At 35.0% G+C, this 17,492-nt stretch overlaps 1 protein-coding gene across 1 annotated transcript; it reads left to right on the top strand.

Annotated features, from left to right (window-relative positions):
- The first annotated feature begins 6,225 nt into the window (after positions 1–6,225).
- On the top strand, positions 6,226–16,795 carry LOC132600695 (abscisic-aldehyde oxidase-like). Its single transcript, XM_060314020.1, has 10 exons — positions 6,226–6,694; positions 10,250–11,914; positions 12,801–13,060; positions 13,164–13,373; positions 13,516–13,734; positions 13,884–14,849; positions 15,140–15,235; positions 15,396–15,494; positions 15,658–15,847; positions 16,240–16,795. Exons 1-10 carry the CDS (start codon positions 6,547–6,549, stop codon positions 16,461–16,463), a joined length of 4,077 nt encoding a protein of 1,358 aa, XP_060170003.1. The 5' UTR covers positions 6,226–6,546; the 3' UTR covers positions 16,464–16,795.
- Positions 16,796–17,492: the final 697 nt, after the last annotated feature.

The following is a 17,492-nucleotide window of genomic DNA, read 5'->3' as shown; positions in this document are numbered from 1 at the left end:
GCCAAACTTTACCATTTTGAGGGATAAAAATTAAAGACCACCATTTTGAGGGCTAAAAATTAAAGACCACCCCCAGCGAAGGACAGTCCTGCAAATAATAGGATAGGGTCCACACGAAGCCCAAGATAAAGGGCCCACATGGAGGCCAAGAAGAACCCAAGGGAGGAACTAAAATTCAGCCCACAAAGGAATGCAATTCACGCCCGTAATGACCCAAATTGAGTTAGGCGTGTGATTTGTTTTGGTGCCACAAATTTGGCAACTTTTCCTTATTCTTTATGGAAGAATTTTGATATTATTTTTATATGTTTTCCTAGTTTAAAAGTTTATATGAAGGCTGCTTTCGTGATAATAAATAAGTAACATTAAACAAAAAAAGAAATTTCAAATACTTTAGTCTCATATTCTTTGAAAAAGAAAGGTGTCTTCTTTATCTTTATTTAAAAGATTATCTATTTAATAAATTAAGTGACTGCCAATTCGACGACTTCTTTTGGCTATTGGATAAGTTAATCACAGCCTAACTTCTATGTTTTTCTAGTTACCCAAAGCTCCCATTAACTTTTCAAAATAATAAAATAAACATCCTTCACATTTTAGAAGAGTAAGATTTCAGTCAAACAATTGAGCTTATCAGAACCAATTTCATTAGTTAACTGTTATTTACTAATGAAAACCGACAAGTTCAAATTTCTCACAATTTCAGTATCGTATTCTTCTAATTTCAAGAGTATATTTTTTTATATTTACCAAGAAAAAATAATCTCCTATGACAAGTTATTATAATTTAAATAAAAAAAGGTTTTACTAATAATAAGTTGGGTCATATTAATAACGGCTTATGGAATGTAACAACAACACTGTGGCATGAAACACCAATGTTGGTTTATGGTTATTGTGATTTGATTGGATGTCGGTCACAACTGATATTGTTTGAGAATGTATTGAGTTGATATTTTCAAAAGTTAAATTCTACCTACTTTTTAATTTTGTTTTGAAGTAGTTATAGTGTCATTTTCATTTTATGTTGATAGTCATCCATCACACGGCTCTCAAACTCAACCTGTGGTGGATCCTGAGAGACAAAGTCAACTCGCCTAAACTTATGTGCAACTATATTGGCGCGTTGCAATATCTAGAACTGATGCTAAAAACATGTGGGAAACTACTTCAACTAGATTGCATTAGAAATTTCTTTTGTTGTACGTGCGATTGCTGGGGAAACCCTCCATTTGGGTCATTCTATGTATATTGTTGGTGAGAGGATTCCTAGGTCCTCTCACCAACCGTACGAACATCTAGCAGAGACGGATTCAGAATTTGAAGTTTATGAATTTTTATAATGATCTTGAGTTAATATATAATATTAATAACGGATCAGTACGTTAACAATCAAATATGTAACAATATTTAGTTAATTTCTTAATAAATATACAAGGTATAAAAAAAAGCTATTGGGTTCTCGTGAGCCCATCTGTCATACATCGGATCTTTCCCTGACCTCAAGATGACAAAAAGAAAAAAGAAAAAAAATCTTCTTCGACAAAAAAGACGAATGGATGAGGATCGAGATGGGGATGTATATATTATATGCACATAAGAGAGGTCAAACATGTGGCTGATATACTAATTCGTGGAACCGGATAATTTCGTTTGGTCATTTGTTGTGAAGTAGCTGTTAAGTAAGCTTTTTAAAAAGTTGATTGATAAGTTTCAATTTAAAATTGAAGTTTAGTCGTGCCTTCCATTTTCTTAGTTTCTAAATTTATAATTTCTGTTCCAAAAAGTATGCATATAAGTCAATTATTTAAATTAAAATAATTGAAGGAACCTTTAATTTTCTGAATAAATAATTTAACATTAAAAGCAAAGAAAATTCAAATACGATACGTCTGGCAGATGTTGATCTCTTATCCCTTTTTGAAACGAAAGAAATCTTCTTTATTTTAATTTAAATAATTCATCCCAAGTTGATGTTTTCGCCAAGTAATATTGAAGTGACTGTCAACATCTATTGACTATTGGATAAATTATCATAGCCGTCCCTGACCTAAGAATTATTATTATTATTATTATTATTATTATTATTATTATTATTATTATTATTATATTATGATTAAACAAGGACCAACTTACTTAATTACTTCTCAAGTGATAGTTTCACGATCTCGATCAACAATTTTTTTCGAGTAGGGACATTAAAGAGTGCCTTATCTGGCTTAATGGGCCCTATGCGACGAATATGAATCGCTAAAATAGTACCAGATGTTTATTAAGAAAATGTAAACCCACAAGTTCAAACTCCTCACAATTTCACTATTTTATTTATGTAATTTAAAGTGTAAATATTATCATTTTTCCAAGAGAAAATAATCTCTTATGACTAGTTACAATTAGAATAGGAGAAATGTTTCAACAAATATCTTTCATGTTATATTTGTCGATCTCCTATAGAAACAATGAAGAATTGTACTCCTACAAATCAGAACTTTTAATAAAGTTTGCTATTCATGAAGAAGTTTTCCATTTCAAAATTAATAAAATGATATTACAAAATCAGTGATCAAATTCTAAATCGCCTCTGCATTTCAATGACACTTCCTTATTGCTTTTAAATAACGTGTAATATTGAATATCAAGATTATAGGCTTCCCTATATGGGGAGCTACTAGGAGAAATGTCGATATATATGATCTAATCCAGTATAAGCATAGGCTTACAATATCAAGAAAAATCAATAAATGTGAGCTATTCAATATGTATCTACGATTATCAAAATTAATAGGCTACCTACTTAAGAGGAGCCTTAGACTACAAATAAAATCAAAGCTATTGGCTGCTCTAATATAAGCAGAGGCTTAATTATATCAAGGTCCCAAGGATTAATTACTAATTGCATTATGCTTATTTTCTTATTAATGAAAAAATGTGTATTTGAACTAATGTTAATTGATGTTATTGTGTATATAGTAAGTAATGATTCATGATATTTTTAGCTTTTTCCTTAGTTTTGGATAAAGTTATTACTTGTTGACCCATGAAAACCTTATAAATTTTTTATTTTGTTTGATATGTTATATAATTTCAATTAATAAAGAACAAAAATCAATTAGGTAATTAAATAAATTATAAAAAAATTTGAACAAATTAAAACTTGGTAAGAATTAGGAATGGTTATGATTTATGAACAGTGCTACGTTCGTTGGGTAACCATCACATGCCCTTGGAATGGATTGAGACATCAAACTTTTTATGTAATGACGGCATCATCATCATATTTTTTTACAATTTAATAATTCTATTTTGTTTTATAATAACTCTACCCATATCCTTTCTTATTTATAATATTAACTTTATTCTTTAAATTTCTAATACGTGATATTATATCAATGAAAAATGATACTTCTATCAAAATGTTATATGTTCATCGAAGTATATAATACAACATGATACAACAATATGTAACAATCATCCAAACAAGCACTCTGGAGAAAACGAATTTAAGATTTAGATTTTATTAATTTGAATTTGTAATTTTAGCATAGTTTATTTTATTTATTAAGTTTGAAATTTATTATTTATACTGATTTAGTGAATCCATTACAATATACTTCCTCCTTTTCTAAATAAATAGTGTTTTAGGCTTTTGAATTTGTTTCAAAATAAGTAACGTTTTAGGATTTCAAGAAAGAAATTGATCATATTCTTCCAAAATTAATCTTATTTACATAATCAAGAATCATTAAGTAGCTTTTCTAGGAAAGCGGTAAATTTTGATTAGAGGTAAGTTGGTAAAGATACTCCTAATTTTCTACAAGTGAGCAATTTCTTAAGGTGTGTGCATAAGATAAAAACACCACTTATTATGAAACGGCTGAAGGACTGTAAAAACTTAGATGGGTTTTTTTTTTCACTTACAAAATATAAAAAATTGGGCAAGTTTTAAATGTTAAAACAAAAACAAAAAACCAATGATTATATCTTGGACAAAAAATAAGTCTCGAACAGATTTTGAAATTTGAAGATTTATATTTTCAAAATTTCTCAAAATTCTTTAGCCAAATAGATATTTGAAAATATATTTTAAATGCTTCCAAAATTTATGGCCAAACGGAAGCTGAATATAAAAGCAGCAAATTGGATAGAAACAATCAATATTACAAAATATAAACCTAGGGAGTAAAATCATTTTCACCCCCCAACTTTGCTTTAAAAATCAAACTCCCCCCTCAACTTTGAACAATAGACATTCTACCCCCTTTATCCAATGCAATGACTATTTCACCCTTGTTTTTTCAATCTTCCATTTATATAATACATTTTTATATTATATATAATGTTTATATTTTTAATCTAGATATTTATAGATTCTTATTTAAGTTCATTAATATTATAAGTAGAATAATACTTTTATAAATTTGTGACAAAATCTAATGCTATTTTTTATGATTGTTATTTCAATATTATATGCAGTAAGTATGTATATATATGTAGGTACATGCATGTGTGTATATTTAAGTTTCACTTCTCTCAAATTATCTATTGTTTATATAAATAAACAAGTCGTTGTCACAGATGGAATATTTTTTAAATTATAAAAATCATTTAGAGTATAAATAAACCATTCTTAAAAATTTGCCTCTATTTTTTAATTGTTTTTGCATTACCTGCATAGAAATATATTTATAAAGTTATTATGACCTGTAATTCTTTCATATAAATAAAGATTAAAGTTTTGATTATTTTTAATCTCGTTTTATTTCTTAAACTCTGTGTCCAGACAAACTAAAACACTTAAATTAAAATGGATGGAGCAATTTTTATATCCAGTAATTTTTAATTTCAATATCTTATTTGAAATATATAATATTACAAGATTTAAGAGGATTTTTGTAAATTTTATATATTTTTAATTTAGAATCACAAAATTTAAAATTATCCTTATTCATGTAGGTTTGAATCTCTGCAGGCAAAAAGTGTCACACGGAGGGAATAGTTCTTTTCCTCAGAGCACAATACTTACGTGGCAGTTTCTCAATGCTAGTGTGTCATCAATATATATATACTAGATACTGGATCCCGTGCTAGCACGGCCCAATATATAATTTTATCCCTATGCAATTAAAAAAAAATCTACACAGTTTACGATTTTTCGTGAAAATGTGTGAAAAGCTAAAAGTTTTGGAAGCACGGATTTAATAATTTATATTATAGTATATTTTTTTTTTGTTTTAGACTATTTGAAACGCTTTGAAAAGTTATATTTTTGTATGATAATAAATCATTTCATTAAACGTAAAATTAACCGTGGATAAATATTATTAACATTAGTATAAGAACAAACAACAATCACATAGCCTTTGAGTTCCTTATTTCATCTATAAAATGTTTTGTAAATAAAATATGAGTATTAATGGAGTACGTAATTAACATTTGAAGGAATTCAGATGAAAAATTGAATGACTTATATAAATAAAAATTGATTTGCCACTAAAACGAACAAGTTAATAGAAGTAATATATACTAGTAACAGAGTAATTAATACGCATATTAATAGTAGTAATACACAGTAAAGAGAAATGAAATTTGTCTATCCAAAATAAAGAGGTGGGTCCGCTGGTGTTAAAGAAAATGTAAGGAACCAAAGAGCCGTGAAAACAGGGAAAGCAGCTGGGCCCTATAGCATAGGAAGTTAAAGTGAGGTGCAGCTTTTTCATCGGACAAAAGGTTGAAAACAAAATATGGGCAGCTTTTATGTCCAATAATGATAAAAGTACACCTAATAAAGCAGTCAAATATAATATTCTTAAGGCACTAAAATCATACAATTTCGAAATTACCTTTGGAATGATGTCGACGATCCAGCTTGTGAAACTCATGTTTCTATATAATAAAATAATAAATGTATTCTCTAAAAGTCAACACAAATTAAAAAAGTACAAAAACTAATGGCCTCAAAAAATAATGGCCATACCTATATATCAAATCCTCTTAGAGCCCGTTTGATTGACTTATAAGTTGCTTTCAGTGTTTGACTGGTCAGCTTAAAATTATTTTGTGCTTAAAATAAGTTCAAAAATATAATTAGGTCCATTTGACTTAACTTATCTAAAGCAGCTTATAAACTAAAAAAAATAAGTTAGACTACCCGAACTTATTTGTTTTTAGCTTATAAGCTGCAAACAGCTTAGGCATAAGCCCATCCAAACAGGCTCTTAGCTTATAATTTTCTGAAGTAATGGACCACATGAAAGCTCAGAAGTCTTTATAATTTAACCAATAATGATATATGCAAGAACATGGCGAATTAATCTACTATATATGTTGTATGTTGACCATTTTGCATGTGTACCATAAAGCTTTTTCTTTCAGTTTTGATATTTTTTCAGCTCAAAAAGTAGACGAAGACAACATTTTTTCAGTTCTGATGTTTTTTCAGCTGAGTCAGTGAAAACAAAGTAGAAGAAGACAAGATTGTTGATAAAGGGTCAGTGTGAAAGTTATCTGTTTCACTGTTTGAGCTAGCCAAAGAATCTTGTTATATAAATGGAGGAAAGACAGAAAAAAGGCAGTTTGGTTTTTGCAGTTAATGGAGAGAGGTTTGAGTTGCCATGTATTGATCCTTCTACAACTTTGCTTCAGTTCTTGCGCTCTGGCACTTGTTTCAAGAGTCCAAAACTTGGTTGTGGCGAAGGTAATTCTCCTTTTTTTTTTGTTTTACCATTCTGTTACAGGTATACTATATGTTTTAATAACCGTAGTGTCCAACCAGTTTGCGTGCACCTCAACTAATTTTATGATACCTGCTACCTCTCATCAGGTACCGGTAAACAGATAACTCTGTGCGTTAAGGCTGGACAGATAAGAAAATGTAACAAACGCCAATGAAACAGTAACCAAAATAGGAACTGATGCAATTACAATAGCTAGTAATCAAACTGATACTTGAATGAATTACAATTGAAGTACTGAAAGTAAGGATACTACAGTAGGATCAAAGAAAGGGGGATAAGAGACATAGACTTTGCAAGTTGCAACATAATACACAAGCCTAATTTGTTCCATAAATCGCTATTTATCAATTTGGATTCCAAATATAGCCACTTAATTCGGTGTTGGGCTATTTTGTCAATACTTGTCCGGGCCCATTCACAACAGAAAAAATCACTAAGTGTTTTTGTCTCTGGAATTTGGAACTGAAATTTGATGGTTCTATACTAGCTATTTGTTTTGGTACTAGTACATAGGGAATATTAAAGCTGTAGATACTTAAATTGGCATTCTTATGGAAAATCCTCCCTTTGCGTTGCTTCTGTGCTTTTCTTGGAAATTTGACTTCTACTGTACTTTTCTGATTCACCAATCATCCTGCAGAAAGTTTATGTCAACTTATTAGGAATTTCTTTAGGGTGCTTTCTTTCTTCTGCATTGGGTTTGACTTCTGTGCATGATTAGATTTCTTATTCTGACCACCGAAGGTTGTGGTGGGATGGTAAAGGTTTTTTCACCCTTAACCAAATGTCTCGGGTTTGAATCTTGAGAATGAGGTCCTTTTCAAGACACAGTGCTATAATGGATTAATCAAGCCATTGGATTCCGGACACCAGATGCTTGAAGTTTTTTCATGCAATGACATCTTCCATTCACATGAATTGGTTTCTTTTATACCGTGGGTTGCAAGCTTTTTATTCTCTTTTTCCATATAGGGTGTGTTCGGTAGGAACTAGGTAGGAAAATATTTTTCGGAAAATGTTTTTCATTTTTCTCATGTTCGTTTGATCAAATTTTTTGAAAAATATTTTCTATTGGAAAATAAGTTCCTAAAAAATGAAGAAAATGACTTTTCTAGTCAAAGTAGGGAAAATAAGTGAACAATCGACATTTCACCAACCACCACCCAACCCACCCCCAACCACCAAACCCAACAACTCCCACAACCCCACGCACCCACCCCACCCCACCCCAACCCACCCCCTCCACCACCCTCCCCCAACCCCATTTTTTTTTTTAAAGTTCTTAAATTTATTTTTCTACACCACCCATCGGCCCTGCCCTCCCGTGGGACCCCCCCCCCCCCCCCAAAAAAAAAATATTAATTCTTTTTTTAATAATTTTGGTTTTCTACTACTGCCCCTCCCCCCCCCCTGGCGGGCCCAACACCCCCTCTAACAAAAATAATTTCTTTTAAAAGAAAAGTTTATATCTAATTTTACCCTCATAAAAAATTTATAAAACTGAAAAGTTTGTGTGGTTAAATTTGGTGAGGGGTGGGTCGTAGTTGGGAGGTGGGGGTGGGGGTGAGGGTGGTGGTGGGGTGGATAAGAATTTTTTTATAAAAGTTAAATAAAATATATGAAATTGAAAATTTGGGAGGGGTTGGTGGGTGGGAGGGTTGGCTAGAGCACGGTGGGGTTGGGGTGGGGTAGGGGTGGGTGAAAATGAAGTGGTTGGAGAGTGGAGGGGGGGTGCTTGGGGTGGGTGGTGGAGGTGGGGAGGGTATGGTGGTTGGTGTGATATGGGGTGGTGGAGTTAGTGAGGCATGGGTGGTATTTTTCAAAAATTATTTTCTACCAACCAACCGATTGACAACTTACTTATTTTCCACTATCCAACCAAACGTGAGATATAATATACCTATTTTTCAAGAACACATTTTTCAGGAAAAAATTTTCAGTGAAAAACACTTTCTTCATACCGAACACATCCATAAAGTAAATGGAGTTTTTAGTTTCATACTAAACTACTTTATGTAATTCCTAAACTACTTTATGTAATTCCTTTTCCTCTCTTTCTTCTGGTTAATTAGGAGTTGTTCAATCAGTTCTTTAAATAATATGTCCTTTATTTTCGATTAATCTAAATCTTAAGAGTTAAGGTTACTAATCAAAACAACAAAGAGTTTAAGGTTTCACCATATGGAACTGATTTACATAGTCGGCTAACTACTGCAGCTTCCGAGTGTAGAATTACTTTCCTGGTACAATGAAATAAAATGGCTAACTTCTGTAGTTTTTCTACATAGATTACATGTTAAATGAGATGTTTAATTCATTGTTTGCTGATTTAGACTAGGGGTGTGTTCAATATTGAGGAAAACATTTTCCGTAAAATGTTTTCAAATTTTCTCATATTCCTTTGATAAAAAATTTAGGAAAATATTTTCCGTAGGAAAACAAATTCCTTAAAAATGGGAAAATGACTTCTCTAATCAAACTAGGGAGAACAAGTCCACAAGTGATATTTCACTAACCACCCAACCCCTAACTACCAAAGCCCAACCACTTCCGCAACCCATGCACCACCCATCCCCCACCCAACCCAACCCCCAACCACTCCCGCAACCCATGCATCACCCACCCCCTCCCAAAAAAATTATTTTTTCTTCTGGGTTTTCTACACCACCACATCCCTCCCCCCCCCCCCCCCCTCCCCCCCAAATTTTTTTTCCTTTTTTATTAAAAAAAGGTTTTTTTTTTATTTTTCACCCCACCACCCCCTTGACCGCCCCCCCCCCCCCCCTTCTCGCGACATCCCACCACCCCCTTCATTTTTTTTTTTAAAAGCTTTGAAAAGTTTTCTTTTTTTGATTCTCTACACCCACCCCTGCACGCACCCCCTACCCCCTCCCGAATTTTCTACTTCATATTTAATTTTACCTTTATAAAAAAATTATAAAAATTGAAAGTTTGCATGGTTAAAAATTAAAATTTTTGGAAGACCCGGTGGGGTGTTGGGAGGGTGGGTGGTGTAAAAATTCTAAAAAAGTAACTTTTAAAACTTTTTTTAAGATTTTTTTTTTTGGGAGGGAGATGTGGTGGTGTAGAAAATCCAGAAAAGAAAATTAAAAACTTCAATTTTTTTTATTGGGGGGTGGGGTGTGGAGGTTGGTGTGGTATGGGTCCACGCGGTGGGGGGTGGCGAGAGGGGGTGGAGTTCGTGGGGCTTGGGTGGGTATTTTTCGAAAAATATTTTCTACCAACCAAACGAATATGAGAAAATAAGTTAGAAATTCACTTATTTTTCACTACCCAAACGAACATGAGAAAATAAGTAGAAATTCACTTATTTTCCAAGAACACTTATTCCGCCATACCGAACACACCCTAAATAGAAATCCTTTTTGCTTCATTAGACTTTTAGAGGTGTATCATTTGTTCACCTTCCATCTTTAATCTGGTTCTGATTCTGTTATTCCGTTAGCCTCAAGTATGCCCCTTTCACAAGTATTTGCTTATTTTTATGGTTACAGGTGGTTGTGGGGCTTGTGTTGTTCTTGTATCGAAGTATGATTCGAAGCTTAAAAAGGTCGAAGATTTTAGCGTGAGTTCGTGCCTTACACTTCTTTGCAGTTTAAATGGTTGTTCAATTACTACTAGTGAAGGCCTTGGGAACACCAGAGACGGTTTCCACTCTATTCATGAAAGATTCGCCGGTTTCCATGCTTCTCAATGCGGCTTTTGCACTCCCGGCATGTGTATGTCATTTTTCTCAGCTCTTGTCAATGCTGAAAAAGGAAACAAGCCGGATCCTCCACCAGGATTCTCTAAGCTTACTTCATCCGAAGCTGAAAAGGCCATAGCGGGGAACCTTTGTCGGTGCACTGGATACCGTCCCATTGCTGATGCCTGCAAGACTTTTGCTGCTGATATTGATATAGAGGATTTGGGGTTCAATTCTTTTTGGAAAAAGGGAGATTCCAAGGAACTGAAAGTAAGTAAATTACCTCCCTATTATCCAACCAAGAATTTTTGTACATATCCCGAGTTCTTGAAAAGTGAATCAGCCACGAATTTGGACTCCTCAAAGTACCCTTGGTACAGTCCTGTTTCCCTTGAGGAGCTACGGAGCTTGTTGAACTCCAATGTGACGGAAAACGGTGCAAATTTTAAACTAGTCGTTGGTAATACCGGCACGGGTTATTATAAGGAAACTCAGCGATATGATCATTACGTTGATCTCAGGTACATTCCTGAACTCTCAATCATCAAAAGTGATCAGACTGGCATTGAAGTCGGAGCAACTGTGACTATCTCTAAACTCATTTCGTTCTTGAAAGACGAAAACAAAGTCGATTCGGGTTCATATGGGAAGTTGGTGTCCCAAAAGCTAGCTTACCACATGGAGAAGATCGCTACACCGTTTGTCAGAAACTCTGCTAGCGTGGGAGGAAATTTGGTTATGGCACAGAAGAACGGTTTTCCTTCAGATATTGCTACATTATTTCTCGGGCTTTGTGCTAGCGTTAGCTTGATGACCAGTCATGGACTTGAAAAGCTCACATGGGAGGAATTATTATCGAGACCACCACTAGAATTGAAGACTGTGCTTCTTAGTGTTTCAGTCCCATTTAAGAAAGATTTAAATTCTAAATTTTTGTTTGAAACTTATCGAGCTGCTCCACGACCTCACGGGAATGCTTTGGCATATGTAAATGCTGCTTTCCAGGCTGATGTTTCTCTCTGCCAGAATGACGTCCTGATAAACAATATCAAGTTGGCGTTCGGTGCTTATGGCACAAAACATGCAACAAGGGCTAAAAAGGTGGAGGAATATCTAACCGGGAAGATATTAAACGTACATGTTTTATATGAAGCACTTAAATTAGTCAAACTAGAAGTGGTACCGGAAGATGGCACTTTACACCCGGAGTACAGATCAAGTTTGGCCGTCTGTTATGTTTTCGAGTTTCTTTATCCCTTCACTGATGTTCATTCTGCTATTTCTGGTGGTTTGCTCGCTGGAATTAATGACATCTCGGTTGAGAAAGTTTCCAATAGTAGTAAGGATGGTTGCATCAGTCAGGGAAGAAAACAAACACTACTGTCTTCTGCTAAGCAGGTTGTGGAATCAAGTACCGAGTACTGTCCAGTAGGTAAACCGATGAAGAAGGTTGGAGCTGCAATGCAAGCTGCGGGTTCGTTCTCTCCTTTTAATACTTTCTTTCATACCCTTTTTTCTGGCTTTGACGCTGCTGACTTTTTGAGATATAAATGGTAATGGACAAGGTACACCTATGCCTAGGATTATTACAATCATTTTGTTTTGAAGTTCCTGAGATATAAGTGGATTTGGAAAAGTTCAGTATTTTTCTAGACCAGTTGTTTTGGTCATTTCTTCTCCCTTTTTGCTGCCTTCGTTTTCACGTATTCCTCTCGCCATGCTTTAATTTTTCTAACACATATAGTTTATCTGCATATCATTTTAATGATAACTTTGTTGGAATAATTTTAGGAGTAATTCAAAATTTAAAAGCACCTTTGACAAGACACAATTTATTATGAAAAGGTGGTACCTATTCTTTAAAGGATACACCTATTCATTGTGAAAAGGTGTAACGGATACATCTGTTCATGAAGAGGTGTGTTTCACTTTATATAAATACAATCCCATTGCAGATCTAGATCTTTAGGCTCTCTATAATTTCATTCTCTTCTAGAGTCCGTTTTTCTTCTTATTCTGAGTTCCTAGTACTTAAAGCATCGAGAGATTAAAAGTGTTCTCCGGAACTTCTATTTGAGTGCACATTAGATGATTCCTGAGTGGTTCGTTGTATCTTGGGAGTAGAACGTCACTTTGCTATTTGCACCGGGGTAGCGACGGAAATCTACTCTGAAGACAACGCCATCAATAGCGTGCCTTGAATCGGGTTTTTCAATTTCAACTCTTTCTTATCTTTATTGTTACTACTATATTTTATTTGTCTCTTATTTGTTCTTATTAATGTGATCATCACCAAACCTTTTCCAACAATGTCTGCTACATTCCAGACTTCAAATGTGCTGGTTTTTATACTATTGCAGGTGAAGCTGTTTACGTAGATGACATTCCATCACCACCAAACTGCCTGCATGGAGCGTTTATCTACAGTACAAAACCATTAGCTGCTGTAAAGGGAATCCAGCTTGAGTCTAATCAGTTAACAGAAGGAGTCACCGACATTATTACTTATAAAGATATCCCAAGTGGAGGGGCAAACGTAGGAGCTATGTTACTCTTTGGTTCCGAGCCCTTATTTGCAGACGACCTCGCCCGATGTGCTGGTGAAAGAATTGCAGTTGTGGTGAGTCACTTCAAGTTTCCTTATTAATTCTTAATACACTTTAATCCAGAGGAATTTTGAACTATTTTTTTACGTTGTTCGATATGGTGGTCGAATGACACAGGTTGCTGACAGTCAGAGGTCTGCTGATGCGGCTGCAAGAACGGCCCTTGTTCAATACGACACTGCAAATATAGATTCACCCATTTTAACAGTTGAGGAAGCTGTTGAGAAATCTAGCTTTATCCAAATCCCACCATTTCTATATCCAAAACAGGTCGGCGATTTCTCAGAAGGAATGGCTGAAGCTGATCACAAGATTCTCTCTGCTGAGGTACTTTCGATTTCTCTACTGTTCGGTTCGTTTCCTGAATTTTGTTTCCTGGATGGTGATCTAGCATGTCTAACGCTAACCGTAGATGTATGCTAAAGGTTCAAATTTGTTACTGATCAGCTCTTTTATTAATCATTTCCAGATAAGGCTCGGTTCCGAGTACTATTTTTATATGGAAACACAGGCCGCCCTTGCAATTCCAGATGAAGACAACTGCATGGTTGTTTATACTTCAAGCCAGTGCCCTGAAAATGCGCATCAGGTTATTGCCAGTTGTCTTGGTGTTCCTCAACACAATATCCGTGTAATTACTAGACGGGTTGGAGGTGGCTTCGGGGGCAAGGCAGTCAGAGCAATGCCTGTGAGTATATTGAAAAAAAAAATACGTTGTAATAATAATAGGGAACTTACAATCTGCATGGTTACATTTTGGAACATTATTAGTTTATCTTCTAGTGTTACTTTGTAAACTTTTCCGACTCTGATGTCAAAGTTTATGTATGATTTTAGGTCTCCACAGCCTGTGCACTTGCAGCATACAAGTTAAGGCGACCTGTCAGGATATATGTCAACCGGAACGCTGACATGATAATGACAGGAGGTCGACACCCGATGAAAGTAACGTACAGTGTAGGATTTAAGTCAAGCGGAAAGATTACAGCATTGCATCTTGATATATTGATAAATGCCGGTATCTCGGAAGATATAAGCCCTATCCTACCATCAAATGTGATTAAAGCACTGAAAAAATATGACTGGGGTGCCTTATCTTTTGATGTGAAAGTATGCAAGACGAACCTTACCAGCAAATCGGCTATGCGTGCCCCTGGTGAGGTCCAAGGATCTTATATTGCCGAAGCTATAATGGAGCACGTATCGAGTTTACTATCGATGGAGGTGGACTGTGTGAGAAATAAAAATGTTCATACAATTGAAAGTCTTAATTTTTTCTATGATAACATTGTAACAGAAGTAGGAGAATATACATTGCCTAGTATCATGGAGAAGTTGGCTGCATCCTCGAGCTTTTCCCAAAGAAGCAAGATGGTAGAACAGTTTAACCAAAAAAATACATGGAAGAAAAGGGGTATTTCTCGAGTGCCAATTGTGTATGAAGCTATGCAACGACCTACCCCGGGAAAAGTCAGTATTTTGCTAGACGGATCAATTGTTGTAGAGGTTGGAGGGATTGAAATTGGCCAAGGACTGTGGACAAAGGTTAAACAGATGACTGCCTATGCTCTTGGTTTAATTGAGAGTAGTTGGGCTGAAGACCTTGTCGAGAAAGTACGAGTCGTGCAAGCAGACACCTTAAGCGTAGTGCAAGGCGGGTTTACGGCAGGTAGCACTACGTCGGAATCAAGCTGTGAAGCTGTTAGACTTTGCTGTAATGTCTTAGTTGAAAGATTGACCCCTCTGAAGAAACAGTTGCAGGAACAAAATGGTTCTGTTGATTGGCCAATGCTGATTCGCCAGGTTTGTTTTCCCACTATATGACCACCTCCTCCATTTTTTCCGACATTTCAACTCTGCAATCTCAGGGTCATTCATTATGAAATGTCTAGTCTTGAATTCAATTTGAAGACATAACAAAGTGATTCACTTAAAAGTAACTAATTGCATGTATATAGCTTGGAACGATAGGTGGACCAATCACATACATGCAATTTGGGAACCATTTGTTAATTTAAGTTGATTAGCCAATCTTTCTCGTTTATTAAATATCTGAGTTTGCACTTCTCTCCCACACGCCCCTTGTTTTGCAGGCACAAATGCAGTCAGTAAATTTAGCAGCAAATTCTTATTATGTACCAGAATCCGGTTCCATGAGTTATTTGAACTTCGGCGCTGCTGTCAGTGAGGTAAACTTGTTGTTTCTGTCACTTTTTCTGGTTCTGTCATCCATGTCTTGGTAACGTTCCCCGCTTCAGTCTGCTTCAAGGATTATGGACCATTTTGCAGCTCAATATATCTTCTGCAGCAATTTCATATGGCTATGTAACAATAGTGCTTTTTTTGCAGGTGGAGATTGATATTCTGACTGGACAGACAACAATTTTGCAGTCGGACCTTATTTATGACTGCGGGCAGAGTTTGAATCCAGCCGTTGATATGGGACAGGTATTTCCCTTTATCGTAGATTTTGAGATTTTGTAATTAGAATTTGCTTATATAATTAGAGGTGCATCATGCATTTGAGCTGTTATTCAAACTTCAGAACTATCTAATTCTTGATTACAAGATTGTTCTAAATAGTGGCAAATGTCTTCTCTTTTCCTTGCAGATTGAAGGAGCTTTCGTACAAGGAATAGGATTTTTCATGCACGAAGAATATCTTACAAACGAAGACGGCTTAATGGTCTCGAATAGCACTTGGGCATACAAGATCCCGACAATTGACACCATACCCCAGAATTTCAATGTTCATGTGGTTAATAGCGGACATCATGAAAAACGTATTCTCTCGTCTAAAGGTATTACTCTTTCTTCGTTTCCTTTCCTGTCCCTGCTGTCAACAAGTTTTCCAAGTTCTTTGCTTGTTCGTTCATAACTGTGAACATCGTGGACAGTCTTTTAACGTTCATAACTGTGAAAGTCGTGGACAGTCTTTTAACTCATTCTTCATTTGGTTGAGCGGAAAATGTTGCAAATAGAATCATTGTATCTCACTTTGGATCGATATGGCATATGTATATTCATTCATAAGTTTACGAGGATCCAGTAACTTCTGTCCAGCCCCTGTATATATATTAAAAAATCCACTAAATATCCAAAAATAGTTTACTGTGAATCCAATTATTATTATATTTTAACTTAAACACATAAACTTCAAATCCTCATCAGCCTCTGGATTACTTTTTTGCAGCATCTGGTGAACCGCCGCTGCTTCTAGCAGCTTCAGTCCATTGTGCAACAAGAGCAGCCGTTAAAGCAGCACGAGAGCAGCTCAAACTTTGGGGCAAGCTCGACGGGTCCGTTTCAGAATTCTATCTGGAAGTACCTGCCGTATTACCCGTTGTGAAGACACAGTGTGGCCTGAATTATGTGGAGAAATTCTTGGAAAGTTTGCTGGCTCAGAAATCTAACTAAAGGTGCTCAACATGTCTCAAAAGATATTGAACTAGTTGCTCGAACTCTCCAAAATGTTTCCACATTTGTGTCGGTTCCGACATGCACCCGAGAGCATTTTGGAAGAGTCCGAGCAACATAGATACTGAATACTTGTTTTCTTTAAATTTTCTTAAAGAATTTGATTTGTTCTGTTTATAGAAACTGTGTTATTTAAAGTTTTTTTTTTTTTTTTGGTTATTCTGTCTGTATCAACCTCATTGTAAATTTATTCGTATAGCAGCAAAAATGATGATGTATTGAACTGAATTATGTATGCTTAATAGAGAAATAAAGAGAGAATTGTAATGTAAGTGAAGAAGCTACATTTGGCAAAGTTTTTTTTATTTTTTTTTATTTAAGAGATCAATTTCAAGTTACTACTCTGATAGCTCTGTTCCAATTATGGTGGGATTTTAAGGTGTGAATGGAAATGAGAAAATGACCTTTTAAAGTGCACCCAAAAGACACTTTTTGTATCGCAACTCTCCATCTCACCCTTTCATTGTCTACAAATTCAGAGGTCTTAGCCTCAAATTTTAGACACTGAAATCTGGATTCTTTCCCCCTCAAAACTGTTCTCTGCATTTGTTTTCAAAACAAAAAATATCATAGAGTCGTGTGAGTGCTCTGTTCGTCGAGTTCAACAAAGTTAGTGGCATTTGAGGTTCCGCTACAAGGAAGTAGTCCAAAACCTCGGGTACAGTGAGAGGATTAAATTCCTTTAAGGATACACAGTGAATTATGTGGGTTCGGATGTTTGTTTAACGTTTCTGATTTTCTGGTTTAATTGTTTCCAGATTATTTCGTATATACCGGTTTTGTGATTTTGAACACAGATATACTAACAATTTATGTGGCAAAAGTTGAACGGGCACAGAGTTTAAAAAAGAAATGAAGACTTTTGAAACTTAATGTCGTAAATCGGTCATAATATTTGTGTGGCTATTACACTTTTGATACTTGGGGGTTTTAAATATTTTAATAGCATTTGTTTAGCTAAAAGCTTCT

This window comes from Lycium barbarum, chromosome 6 (genome assembly GCF_019175385.1).
Source record: "Lycium barbarum isolate Lr01 chromosome 6, ASM1917538v2, whole genome shotgun sequence".
In the NCBI taxonomy this organism is placed as follows: Eukaryota; Viridiplantae; Streptophyta; class Magnoliopsida; order Solanales; family Solanaceae; genus Lycium; species Lycium barbarum.
Note: the sequence above shows the minus strand (reverse complement) of the source record. Positions and strands in the feature narration are given on the sequence as shown.